General features: G+C 31.4%; 2 protein-coding genes across 2 annotated transcripts; both read left to right on the top strand.

Moving 5' to 3' along the window:
• Positions 1–28: 28 nt before the first annotated feature.
• Positions 29–3,224, top strand: Bm10092 (Uncharacterized protein; the record flags this gene model as incomplete). Its single annotated transcript, XM_001900248.2, has 11 exons — positions 29–46; positions 139–299; positions 365–432; positions 817–929; positions 1,039–1,123; positions 1,355–1,426; positions 1,502–1,565; positions 1,806–2,022; positions 2,141–2,245; positions 2,917–3,008; positions 3,104–3,224. The coding sequence occupies 11 exons, from the start codon at positions 29–31 to the stop codon at positions 3,222–3,224; spliced, it is 1,116 nt and encodes a 371-aa protein (XP_001900283.2).
• Positions 3,225–10,259: 7,035 nt separating this feature from the next.
• On the top strand, positions 10,260–12,233 carry Bm10093 (Roller protein 8, putative; the record flags this gene model as incomplete). Its single annotated transcript, XM_043078839.1, has 4 exons — positions 10,260–10,367; positions 10,791–11,264; positions 11,640–11,910; positions 12,028–12,233. The coding sequence occupies 4 exons, from the start codon at positions 10,260–10,262 to the stop codon at positions 12,231–12,233; spliced, it is 1,059 nt and encodes a 352-aa protein (XP_042934773.1).
• Positions 12,234–13,290: the final 1,057 nt, after the last annotated feature.

Here is a 13,290-nt window from a genome sequence, read left to right as displayed (position 1 = left end):
ATTTTGGAAAATTCCTGGAATTTTGTCCATGAAGGATAAGAAGTGGGTAAGTTGTAAGAAATACTGTTTTAAACTTTGTTACAATTCATTTAAACACAGTATTGTCTGTATTTGTTGAATTTATTTGTCTCGTTAAAGCACGGAAAAAAATCGTATTCATTTCGGAGCAAGAAGGCTCGAATTCAAACTTCAAGTATTGTCTCCAATGAAGACACATGTTGTACGCTTTTGAACCCCAATAAACAACTTAATCGTTACAGCAGCACGATCTCCTGTGTCTCTTCTTCATCCAGTTCGAGGTTTCAAATCAAATTTTTAAACTTCTTGGTTTCTGTAATATTCCGTAATATGCAAGTTGTTTTAGGTCTTCATCTGTAAAAAAAGGAGCAATTCAGGGTGATTTCTTATCATCTCTCAAATTACATTCTGAAGGTATGTGATTTTTCTTTGATAGTTATTCAGTAATCCTGTTATGCACAACATTCATGGAGAAATTAGTAGGATTTATTGCTTTGGATTTAAGAAAAAAGAGATTTTACTACTAGCTAAATGTACGCCTTTCATGCTGCATACGTTTCTGTCGAAATCATTATTGCATGCTATTATTTTTGTCATTATAGTATCCCATTTCGATCATTTATTGTCTTCCGATAAGGATGAAGTAATTTGAAATATTTGATTGATTTATACTTATATGTAATTTATTTAGTGAGATAGGAGCATTAAAAAATTTCATTGTACAATCTACTAGTACAGTAAGGGATATAAACATCTAATTTCTAAAATAGAAATAGCCCGAGGGTATAAGTCTTTCAGAAAAGTTGAAGTCGATTTCATTTTACATTGACAATAGAGAAGAGATGGTTCGCCATATGTTTGCATCACTTCATAAAAGAGAACTTTATGAGTTGTTGCCGGAAAACTTAAAGGTTTGCTGTCATATATTGCTGATTATATATATATATATATATGACTATACACTATATATATATATATATATATATTTTTTTTTTCTGAAGCACTTTTACTACATTTAAGAATTTGGAAATAGCAGAGCTTCGCTATTTATGTGTTAAAGAGCTGAATGGGATGTCTAAAAAGAATATATACACTATTTTGAAGGGTTGGTTCAATCATTGTTAACTTTTTTGTAGATTTTCGCAAAGGCAATAGGCTGGTCATTGTATATATTTGCTTTTACTATTAAATACAATTAGTAACTTTGACTTATTTGTTTGTAGGGTTATTCGCTTCAGTATTTTATCGGATTACTTCCTTGCGTATTTGTAATCCTCTTATTTAATTAAGAAAAAAGGATCATGTAGCACTCTTTTATTATAACTATTATGTTTAGGGAAAGATTTTGTCGAAAGTGAATCTGAAGGAGAGAAAAACGAAGCACTTACTACGAGTACTGATATTAAAAGTATGTTCATTAGGTGTTCTACATTATCATTTTGATCGTTTGTGATTTTTTTTTTTTTCATTTTGATGTTTTAAGCACTGAAAACTGAGGTTGCTGTTGCTGATTCTACAACAGAAATGACTGCACCGAATTTACCTGGGTATGTTTATATAATTCGAAATATTAATTTTTATTTGATCCTAACTTCGAATTAAGATGAAAAATGCAAAGTAATTGTCAACTGAATTACGACTCATAAACATTAGTTAATTATTGCGAATTGATCAAATAAGAGAGATGAGAGAATGGTAATGCTGTCCGATGATCTTTAATTTTAATCTATCCCACTGATTTTTGAAAAAACTTGAACTTAACTAGATTTGTGAACTCACATTTTTAGTGTTTTTCAAACAATCAGTACAGATGATATCACTGCCTGCAACAGTATCATGAGCACTTCAGAAGTCCATTTTGCTGCAGTTGAAAGCATTTCTTTAACCAGGACTCGTCAAGAAAGTGAAACTGTTATTCAGTCCGACTTCTCTTCAGAGTATAAAATTTCATCAAGTCACTATGCAGATATATTTGCTAGCAAAGACACATCAAGCCCCAACCAGGTATTTCATGACTTATGAAGTCGCGTGCTGTCCGAAATCACGCCAAGAATTACGTTGCTTCTTTAAAAGAAAGCTTATCAAGATTAACATTAATCATGGTGTTTGTAACAATTTGAAGGTGAATGCAGTCATAATGGCAAAGAATGATGACGAATTGGAAGAAGGAGAAGTTGTGAGTGACCAAGAAAAAAGCACAAAATCAGACAAAGGTGACACGCTAAAGGTTTGTTTATGTTTAGTGTTTTGGCCAATTTATGTAACATAATAGTTGTATAGTGAATGTAGGGTTTTGTTAGCATTCTGGTATGGTTCAGTGGCGAAAATCCTCGTAGTGTAATGGCAGGAGTTTGATTCCGGGCACTTTCAAGGGCGAACAATTGTGTCTGAGTGATTGTTCGCTAATGTAAGTGCTAGATTATAGCGAGGTTGTGTTACTTGTGTGGGCACTTTCACTTTACCCATACAAGTGTCAAGAGCTTCCGACAGAAATAAAATCCAACGGTACATAAATTTCGGTTTCTTCGTTGCAACCAAATTGTTCAATTCTACAACTTTCTATTGTACAAATATACGAGAGTAAAGAATAAAAGCTCTTTTCTTACTCTTGTTGCTGGAAAAAAAGTTTTCTATTGTACTGTAGCGTGCGCAACAGAAATGTAAAATGGTATTTAGTTATATGTTCTTTATTAATGAATTTTCTCAATAGAACTTGATGTCCTTGCCGATTATTCCTTCTAATATTTTAATTTGCAGCAGTGAAAGTGATTGTTTATTAAATTACGAAGATACAGATCATAGAGAAAATTGATTTATATGAAGAAATGATATTTCTTGTAAATCGTACATATGGAAGTAAGAACTTGTAGTGAAAATCAAAGATAATATTTTTTTAAGGGGCATCAACATCTCACCATCCATAGAGACCCTTTTGCTGGTAATCTACATGGTGATTCATCCCCGACATCAATGTCTAAAAAGTCAGGGAAGTAAGTGTCTTAAGCAGATTTTCTATTTGTTGATTACATTTGAAATACTGAAAAGTGTCAGAGGCTCATGTTTAACCAGATTTCAATATCTGCAGTTCTGGAAATTCAGCCGATACTAATAAAGCACGAGAAGAGAGAAGGCTTCACATGCTGGAATTGGAGCTGAGAGCTCGTGCCATTGAAGCGCTTATCAGACGGAGTGACAGTAAGCCATAAGTAAACTTTATCTGATCATTTCGGTATGATATATGTGAGTTTTATTTTATTTCCTAGAGACGAGGAAAATACATTTTCATATTTATGTAGAACTTTCGTATTTATTATGCAACAAATTCAAATATTGTAAATTGATCATTTAAATATCGATAAAAAATGATTTAAAATTTCGAATTTCCATGTGTCATTCTTTTAACGCTCCTTGCTAGCAGTTTTTTCTTAGGATCGAAGTGAGTTTTTTGTGATTGTATAGATGCTTTCATATTGCACTGTAATACAGATTAACTGAGAACTTCGATGCTTAAAGATCAGAATTCCTAACTTGCATTATGCTCTTTTTTTATTCTTCCGTGGAACTGTTGGGATTAATTTTAATGACGATTCTAAATTTTAATGTGTAGATTTCTTTGTAGTTAGCTTTATGTTTGAGATATTAACGCTTCTATAAATATTTGATTGCAATTGATAGCAGGTCACGTTATGTTTAATCAACTTTATTTGTTTCGCTTACTGTTTTTTTGTTTAGGTCAAAATAAAGTAATTTGAAATATTACTTTCATTTCCTGATCATAGCTTCTGTTTTCTAGAATGAAAGGATTGCCTAACATCTTCCCTTTCGCAGTTAAGATTCGAACATCCTAGTACGAAATTACTGTTCACTCGATTACTTTTATTACTCTTTCTGAAATTTTTTTAGTTGGGTTGTTTGGCAAAATTGGGTTTGTTTGAGATTTTTAATAGATGACTGACTGTAGAAAAATATTTTGCTTCAGGGTCCTTTTTGAACCGTCTCGTAGTGAAAAACAGGTTTGGAAATTAGAATTGAAAATTTATTTCAGTTGTGTACCCTCGTTTGTCTTCAAATTTCTGGAATTCTAAAGTTTAAGGAAGCTGGTATTCCAAAGAATTTCTTACTCTAAAATTCTGCTGGAGTCGAAGAAACTAGAGCACATTCTACTGGACATTTCGCTTAAACTATTTTTTCCAAAATTTGTGAAGTCGATTTATGTAAATAGTTCTTTTTTAGGGCAGTGATAGCTGTTTGATATATATGTAAATTTTTATATATGTAAATTTTTCGCATTCAAGCATAACAGTGTCACAGTTTATAATGCTACTATGAAATTATCTGAGTATGAATGATTCCGAAAGCAGTAATCACGGGCTTTTTGCTTAGATAGTAATAGCAACTTAATCAACAATATAATTTTCATAGAGCTGAACGGAAAAGTGAGTTTTAGCTGTTTTTTGGTTTATGAATAAAAACTATACTGATAAACGGCATTTTAAAGTTCAAAGGTTTCTCTAATGACGTAGAACACAGGTTATTTTTAAAAAAGAAAAGAGACTTTTCAGAGTGATGTACTGGTCTTCTTTCTTCGCACATATGTCGGAAGATAAAGATACAAAAGATCCAAGAAAAACGCAGAAAGTATAAAATGTTGAAAACTTTATTTTCTTTTGTTTTTGGAAAAATAATGAAGAAATAAAAGCATTCATGCTTCAGAAGAATGTTTGCCACTTTTTGCTACGGATCAAGCTTGTGTGGTACCCGGACTCGATTGAGCAGCTCAGTAACTTATCAGTAACATCCAACAGAACAATCATTTGTGTCTTTACCATATTAATGTCTCACATTAGTGGTGAAGAGGCAGTCATTAGTTTATATTGCACTATGTAAAATGAATAATTTATTGAATATTGTTTTAAAAGAATCCAGCTTACTCCTTTCAAGCCATGGAATAAATTAATTCATGAGATCCTCCAAATTGATTTCAAAATTTCTTAAAAAATCGTGGTATGACCAAATATGACTTTTATAGAGCTAAAGAAAATTTAGAGAACTTAATCAGAAATATAGGTGACCGAATGACTCGTAATATTCTAATCAAAAAAGTAGTCCTAGCCAAGAAGGATCCATTTAAAATCATCTTCCTAGTCTGTTTTATCACTTAGTTAAATTCACTTTTAATGATTTGCAATTAATGCAGTTTGTTTCTTTATTCTAATGAAATGTTTTCTTTTCATTAATATTAGGTTCAAGAAGAAATCCAGTTGAAGAAAAGGTGCAAAGAATTAGTGAAGTAACTGCCCGTGAATCGACGGTTTTGCTACATCACAGAATGATTATTGCGAATTGCGGCTTTTATTTTAACGATTGACAGTTAATGCAGTCTTCAACTCATCATTTTTCGAATTATGGAGCTGTCCTGAAGGTTTAAATTATCTTCTTTTCTAAATCACTGCGAAAATTCGCGTCAGTCATAAATGGTATTATTCCATAAGAGTGAATGCATCCATTACACGACATCTGTAGAATACTTCTAGAAAAAACTTTCGGCTCTAAAATCATTAATTCAAATGGGTAATAACGAGGCAGACAAAAACGAATAATGATGATATCATTTTGACATTTGACATCAGGTTTTGCTGTATTTTGTTTGAGGAAACTGTTTAGTAAAATTTCAGTAATTCGAAATTTACAGCATAAAATGTGTAAAAGAAGATTTGTAATTAATCTGCAATTGTCACACTATAGATTTAATTTTCAGTTGAGTTAGAATAATTTACAAAGTAACTTATATATGTTTAGTTTTTTTTTTTGCTTATTTCTCTGTCAGAACCTTGTTTTTGAGAGGAGCAATATGTTACTTTAAGAGGATGAATTGAAGCCAGAAAATTTGCCACTAACTTGATGAAAAGTTTCTTTAAACCAATACATTTCATTATCAAATTCTTTGAGTAGTGACAGCTGTTATGATATATAAAGTTTCGAGAAATGTTTGGCACTGCCGAATTATTCAGTGTAGTATTAGGGAGAGAAAGAGAGAGAGAGAAAATTTATAATCTCTATTAAATGCCTACTTCCACATGCGGTAAATAATTACTCCTATTAATGACATGTTGCCAGAGGACTTGAGCCCAATACGTTGGTCAAATATTGTGGCAAGATTTCAAATTGAAAAATGTTGATAACACTTGTTTAAAATTAGCTGGAATTAGAATGACAGGTGTGATCTCTGCAACTCAAAATTAAATTATTATTGGATAAATAATATATTGTTATACATATTCAATTAAATGCTCCTTTTTTATACAGTTTTAAATATCAAACAGAAAGCAGAAAATTTTTCAAAGGTTAAAATTAAGAATTAATTTTCTTAATTATTTAATTTTATCTTAAAATTTATAAGATGCGGTAAATAATTACTCCCGTTGATGACGTGTTACCAGAGGACTGGAGCCTGATACGTCAGTTAACTCAAATTCGTAACAAATATTGTGGCAAGATTTTAAATTGAGAAATGTTTGATAACACTTGTTTAAAATGAGTCAGAATTAGCAGTAGGAATGATATGATTAACTGTAAGAATGACAGGTGTGATCTCTGCAACAGCAAAATTAAAAGATAAATTTGTAAAATTTAAGAATAAAATGATTTTAAATTTCTGAAATGCTAGTTTGTTAATTGAACGGAAATTTAAGGATTTCTGTCAGATAGACTTTCAAACGTATAGAAACGGAAGAGCATTTGAACATTTGAAAAAAAATCCATTTGAACGTGAGCTATTATAAATAAGAATAAAATTTAAAATAAACAGGCTGTGCTATAAGATTACAACGTATGATAAACACAAAGTTCGAATTTTTGAAAGTGAAACACAAATATAGTACGAAATTGTTTCGGCAAATCAATAATTTAAATAGATATTTCTCAAAAACTGAGTCCAGCATTCTCTAAAGAAATGTGTTTGCAATGTCGGCAGCAAACAATGAAAAAATATCAAATACTGATGAGATCGAGAATCCAGAATTTTCTATGATTTGCTTCCCACTTTGTAGGAAGAGCATAACGAACTTATGCTGTAAAGTGGGAACCAGAACAAAAAACATTTTTCGTCTTTGGAAAATTCCAGTTGGTGCAAAATTTGTAGGTGGAAATAAAAAGGGAACATTAATTTGAAAAAATGACAGTCTCATTGGAAATAAATAAGTAATAAAGCCTAGGAAGTTAGGTTAATTCATATTTCCAAATTCAATTCATATTTGTAAATTCAATAAACAGCGCTTGAATCAAATGAAACCGTCAAGTGTATACACTGCTAATAGAAATTTATTGCTGAGCTTAACTTATCCTATTTCAAAGATTTCAAAAAAAAAAAAAAAGTAAGAATAAAAACAAATAGCCAATGGTGGACAAAGGCTAACGAAATAATCAGTTGTTAGTGGGATAAGTCGAATTCGCTGCATTTTAATGTAAAACTATTAATACAATTAAGTTTTAATCATTGATCAATGAAAGTAGTTTAATTTTAATAAAACTTTTTGCATCAGTTCTAAGTTTTCTTTGACACATTTGTTCGATTCATCTTTGCTAGAATGAAGTAATCAATATGTTCTGTTCATTTTCGATCAAATGAGCTGCAATTTTTATTTGTAGAATTTGAAAATTAATTTTGAATTTGAAATGTTCTCATTGACGTCCATTAAAATGCTAAAACACTTTAACAACTGTCCAATAGTTTTTTAATCCAATGATTTTTTCGAAAGCATATTAAGTCTGCCAAAATTTTTAAATATTTCGTTGATGTAAGATTTTATTTGTTAGCAAGTTATGAATTTTTCAGTACAATTAGTTAAATTAATTAATTAAACAATTAGTCTATTTGTTAACGATACTTTTAAAATTATTGTGAAGACCAAAAGTTGTTGCATTAATTGGCAACATATATCTTCAATTATATCTCGAATTTTTTTTCATTTATTTACTCTTAGCTTCACCTTTATTTAACACTTTTCAATTTTAAATTATATATTTGTTTTTTAATGCGGGCCAATCCCTTTCTATTTGATGAGAATTTTTATAATTTTAAAATCTTTAAAAATTTGCAGAATTAAAAAAATTCATATAACTGAAAATAGAAAGTTATAAATGCCAATAAATTTAGAACTGAGAACATTTTAAATCTTTTGAATAGAACTCAGCTAACTACCTTCAAGACTCGTGATAACATTTAACACTTAATAACCATATTATTTGTACAGAACTTTTAAAACTTAAACTACTAAATTTCCAGTTGGACTACCAACACTTTTTTTTCTACTTTGACCAATGATGTTTTATATGGCCAACTTTAAAGGCAATGGTTAGAAAATATTATAAAAGATTTTATGCATATTATTTGTATAGCTCTAAAAGTAAGTGCTGCAAAAGGACATAAAGCATTAGGAAATGCAATTGTGGTTTTATTAATATATGCAGAAATTAGAAATAAGATAGCAATCTATAATCTTTAATTTGCCATTGTTTTGGTTGAAATATTTTCAAATAAAGATTGAAAATCCTGAATAAGATAAATATCTATTTACCATCCGTATGTGTTTTCTGGTTCAGTTATTATTAGCTAACTTTAGACTTTAAACATTCAGGTTACCTTTTATTTTCATCCTGCACTTTTCATATTAATAGTCAACTGCTTTTATTCCAATTTTTGCACAATATTTAAACTTTTCAGACTTTTAAAAACTAAAAGTTATGGAAAGAATATAGCTAAAAATAAAAACAGCATTAACTGAGACTTGCATATTTTCAAGTTCTGTGTCAAATGGTATTGCATACATTGTCAGAGTAATTTGAAAAAAAATTTTTCATCTACAAGATTGATAGTAACTCGACTTCCAACTAATATAGTTTATTAAAACACGGAAGTAATTAGAATGTCTGTAAAGTGTACAACAGAAGCGGTATTGCAATGGCACCTAAAGATTGTGGTTTCATGGACAAGAGTGACATTTGAAACAATTGACATTAAATGAGGTGCCCGCGGGTCGGCAGAGATATGGAGCAAAGACAATCACTCGAGACATTTTAATTCAACAATTGATGTTTTTGAAGATGGATAAGTCAAGTAAACGATTGGTTATAAATTTCTGTAGATTTTCTATCCTTCCATTCTCAATCAGTACAAATTTCGTATTTGGGTGAGCTCTATGGTTGTTTTATGAACATTTTTGATGCAACTTTATTTCTAAAGCATACATTGTCTACTAGCATATCTTATTGTATTCATTTAGTCGTTTTTTCCACATATTATAATTGAATTTTAAAAATACATTTATATTGAACCAACAAATTACGAAAATGATTTGGATTCATATTATTATATCATAAAAATAGATTTCATCGTAAATGAAAGTAATACTTTCATCTATGATTTTGTTCACAAAAAAATGTTAATGACTTCGATTGCTTTTTTAGTTCCTTAGTTGTTTTTTCATCAACTTTTTTTCTTAACTTTTTCCTTTAAAATTATTTCTTACCACTCAAATATACTGCTGAAAATTCATGAGAAGATAATTCAAAGCATTCATTGGAAATTTGCAAATTACAAATGAAATTACAAACAAATTTGTAAAATTACAAAATTACAAATTTACAAAATAATTCAACATGATTTTTTTTTTCGTCAGGAAGTTAAAAGAAAATTGGAACATATATGAAGGTAAGATGCCTATTTTTTAATTTTAATTCCTGAAGAATAAGATGCCATTTTTGGTTCGATATTTATTGTCAGTGAAGAAGTTTCATCGTGATAACTTACCATTTCCAGTTACAAAAATGTGGGTAATTGGGTCAGTGCTTGCGGGCAACACGGATAATGGCCTAAATAAATAACCAACGATTTATTTGACGTCCTCTTTTTGAAATTTATATTAAGTCTATGCTCCTGTGATATTCCTGGAAAATTGCAATTTGATAAGCTAACCAATTAAGATGTTTTAGTTTGCCCTTTTTGACAGAATTCCATGAATCAAAGATTCCTAAATGAAAATGTTAGTGGCTAAAAACACAGCTGTAAAGAGTTACGAATAAGTTGTGTGGAATTATAGCATCTCGAATATTCCATTGTTTTCCTTCTTGCATCTAATAGAATTCTTTCGCGGGAAGAATAATTTGGTCTGGTCCGATAGCTTTCTGAATTCTCATTTGTTTTTCAATTTATAGTTCATATTCTTCCACTGATGTTATGAGAGATGAAGTTCAACGGTATTGAAAACAGTTTGCGCGATGAGCAGGTGCAAATGCGCCGCGTTGCATTTTTTGCAATTGTTATTTCGACTGCTGCAGTGATTGCTTCCATCGTCACTCTCCCAATGCTATACAGTTTTGTTCAGTCCTTCCAATCTCACCTCATTGCTGAAGCTGATTTTTGTAAGGCTAGTTTTTGATATTTGGACAGTATATTGAACTATTTAAAATTGATGTATTAAATTAAATAAGATGCTAAACTTTCCTATTTGAAAATTAACAACCTGATTAACTTGTCAAAGTTTCGATTTGAATTTAAGGTGGTTTTCTTCGTGGATTTTCATGTCTGAAAACCTGCACAATTATTTTTCTAACAGAATTACGATTGGATTATTGATTTTTTAAGTATAGAAAATCAATTTAAAATAAATAGTTATTTTCCACACTTTAAAAAGTGTGGAAAGTGTTATTTTTTCATTTTGATGTTGGGGAGAAATTTGTTACACATTTATATGATTTAACGAAATGAATTTCAGTCCCGATCTCGGGATATGTGGCAAGAAATGACCTTAATTGATAAAGGATATCGTGCTAAGCGAGAAGCAGGCACATGGCTTTTCGGTCAATTTATATCACGCACACCCGGTAATGCAAATCATAATTTGGGAAGTACTAGCTATGGTATCGAAATTCCTACGCCATATGGTAGCAAGGGAGGAGATGGATCCAACAGTGGAGATTTTTATGGAAGTTCCAGCAGTGGCAATACTTACGGAAGTGGAAGTAATCCATATGGTGGCGATACTGCAGCTGATAGCGACTACGGCAAGTCAGAGATACCTCCCGGTTACAGTGCAGGTCCAATAATCAATGCAGAACCAAATGTTGGAAGTTTCTGTTGCCCATGTCAACAAGGCCCTGTAGGACCACCGGGACCACCGGGCGATCCTGGTCCTGATGGAAATGATGGTGAACCAGGTAAAGATGGCGATAAAGGAAAAGATGGACAGGTATTTTTCAAGATAGATTCGTAAATTTTATTCTAAGTAAGCCTATTGAGCAGTTTAAAAAAAATGTGAATATTACTAATGAATAAGAATGTATTCAAATAGGATATCAGCATTTTATCAGTAAGGCCTTTTCTGACAATGACTACTTGTAGTTTTAGCATATAGTTAACATTTGATACATCTTAACATTCTAGAAGTCCTTACATCATACGGCGCAAAAATTAAGTTTATTGTTGCTCTCATTGAAATTCTACAATATTTTTAAAGCTGGTAATTGATTACCCATTATGTAGTAATGATTTAAATGAGAATTCTTCATTTTCAATATTACTAAATCATTTAATTTGATCAATTCATCATGGAATATACTTTAAGGTGCTGCAATCAGTAAATGAAACCGATGAGCCATGCATTATTTGTCCACCTGGACCACCCGGTCCAGCGGGTCAAGTTGGTCCAAAAGGACCACAAGGACCAAAGGGAGCTGAAGGCACAAGAGGTGAAGATGGTAAAAAAGGAGAACCTGGTATGACTGGTGCAGCTGGACCAGTTGGACCATCCGGAAAGGAAGGATCTCCTGGACCTGCTGGTCAACCCGGACGTCTTATTCCAATTGATGGGCCTCCTGGACCTATGGGATTACCTGGTGACTCTTTAATTTTAATAATTATTAATAACTGTAACTTTCGATGATTATTATAATTTTAATATTATTTATTATTTTTCTTGCTTACACCAATGTTTATACCCAAAACTTTTCTAGGACCACCAGGACCACTTGGGCCGAAGGGACCTCCAGGGCCGGATGGAGCTACCGAAGATGGTCCTCAAGGACCACCAGGTGATGAAGGAGTACGAGGACCACATGGACAGCGTGGTCTAGAAGGACAACCGGGATTACCAGGAGAACGAGGAGAAACTGGTTCATGCGAACATTGTCCTGAGCCACGTACACCACCAGGTTACTAAATAGAACAAATACATCTTCTAATGAGACTATATAAGTCACATTTCTGTTGCTGTTCAAATACCTCTTGTTAAGTTGATGCTGGGCAATCCTTTCGTTTTGTTCGAGTTATTTTTTTTTGACTTCTGGACTGGTTGTAGTCTTTAATAACTCAGCCATAGTGATGGCCTTGGCTAGCATCTTGCATGAAATGTTGTCGTTATGCACTGTGCTAAAATATGAGATATTTTGGACTTCATCGTCTTCAACTTGTTGTTTTAACTGACCTTTTCAGAATGAACTCTTACACCTCTATTCTTTTTTAAAGGCTTTATCTGAATACCTTTAAAACAATAATAATTAACCAAATGCTTTGGACCAAATTACTGGGCTAATTTTGTGCCATATACTGTGACAAAAATGATTCAAAAGTTCAGAGAGTTTTTAAAATATTGAAGATGATAGGACTGTGTTAAAACTAGCAATGAACAGTAAATTAATATATATTCATAGTTTATAGAAATATAACACTTCTTGTGTGCAGTTCATAGGTCATTTCCGTTCTTTTTTTGAAAATTGTTTGAAAAATACTTGAAATGCTTTTTTTTTTTTTGTTAAATTGCTTTTATTTTCATTGCAATTGGATTTATTGTTCGTACGAATGACATCTATTCCGTCACTGTTAAAAATTGAAACAATATGAGGAAGAAGTTGTGAATTTATTTTGAATTTGGGTCATTCAGAAAGCTCATTGTTGACAGAAAGAAATGATAAACTTTTCTGACCCATTTAGATCAATCATTGCTGTTTTTTTTCATTAGTATTCATTCTCTTACATTTAATTACAGTTTGTTCGCGTGAATGATAAAAAATCTCCACAAATTTAATGCAAAAGATTTAAATTCGATTACAAAAATCTTTAGAATCGTTTAAATAATCTAAGCAGTTTTCTAAATTTCAATGATCGGTTGCCCAATGTATTGATGGAATCATATCACTTTGAATCAATCACATTCCATTACTTTGGAGAGGGTAATTTCGAGCCTACAATTTTCGATTCATGTTCCTTTTTCTTCTTTT

Source organism: Brugia malayi (assembly GCF_000002995.4).
Source record: "Brugia malayi strain FR3 genome assembly, contig: Bm_v4_Chr2_contig_001, whole genome shotgun sequence".
Classification (NCBI taxonomy): domain Eukaryota; kingdom Metazoa; phylum Nematoda; class Chromadorea; order Rhabditida; family Onchocercidae; genus Brugia; species Brugia malayi.
Note: the sequence above shows the minus strand (reverse complement) of the source record. Positions and strands in the feature narration are given on the sequence as shown.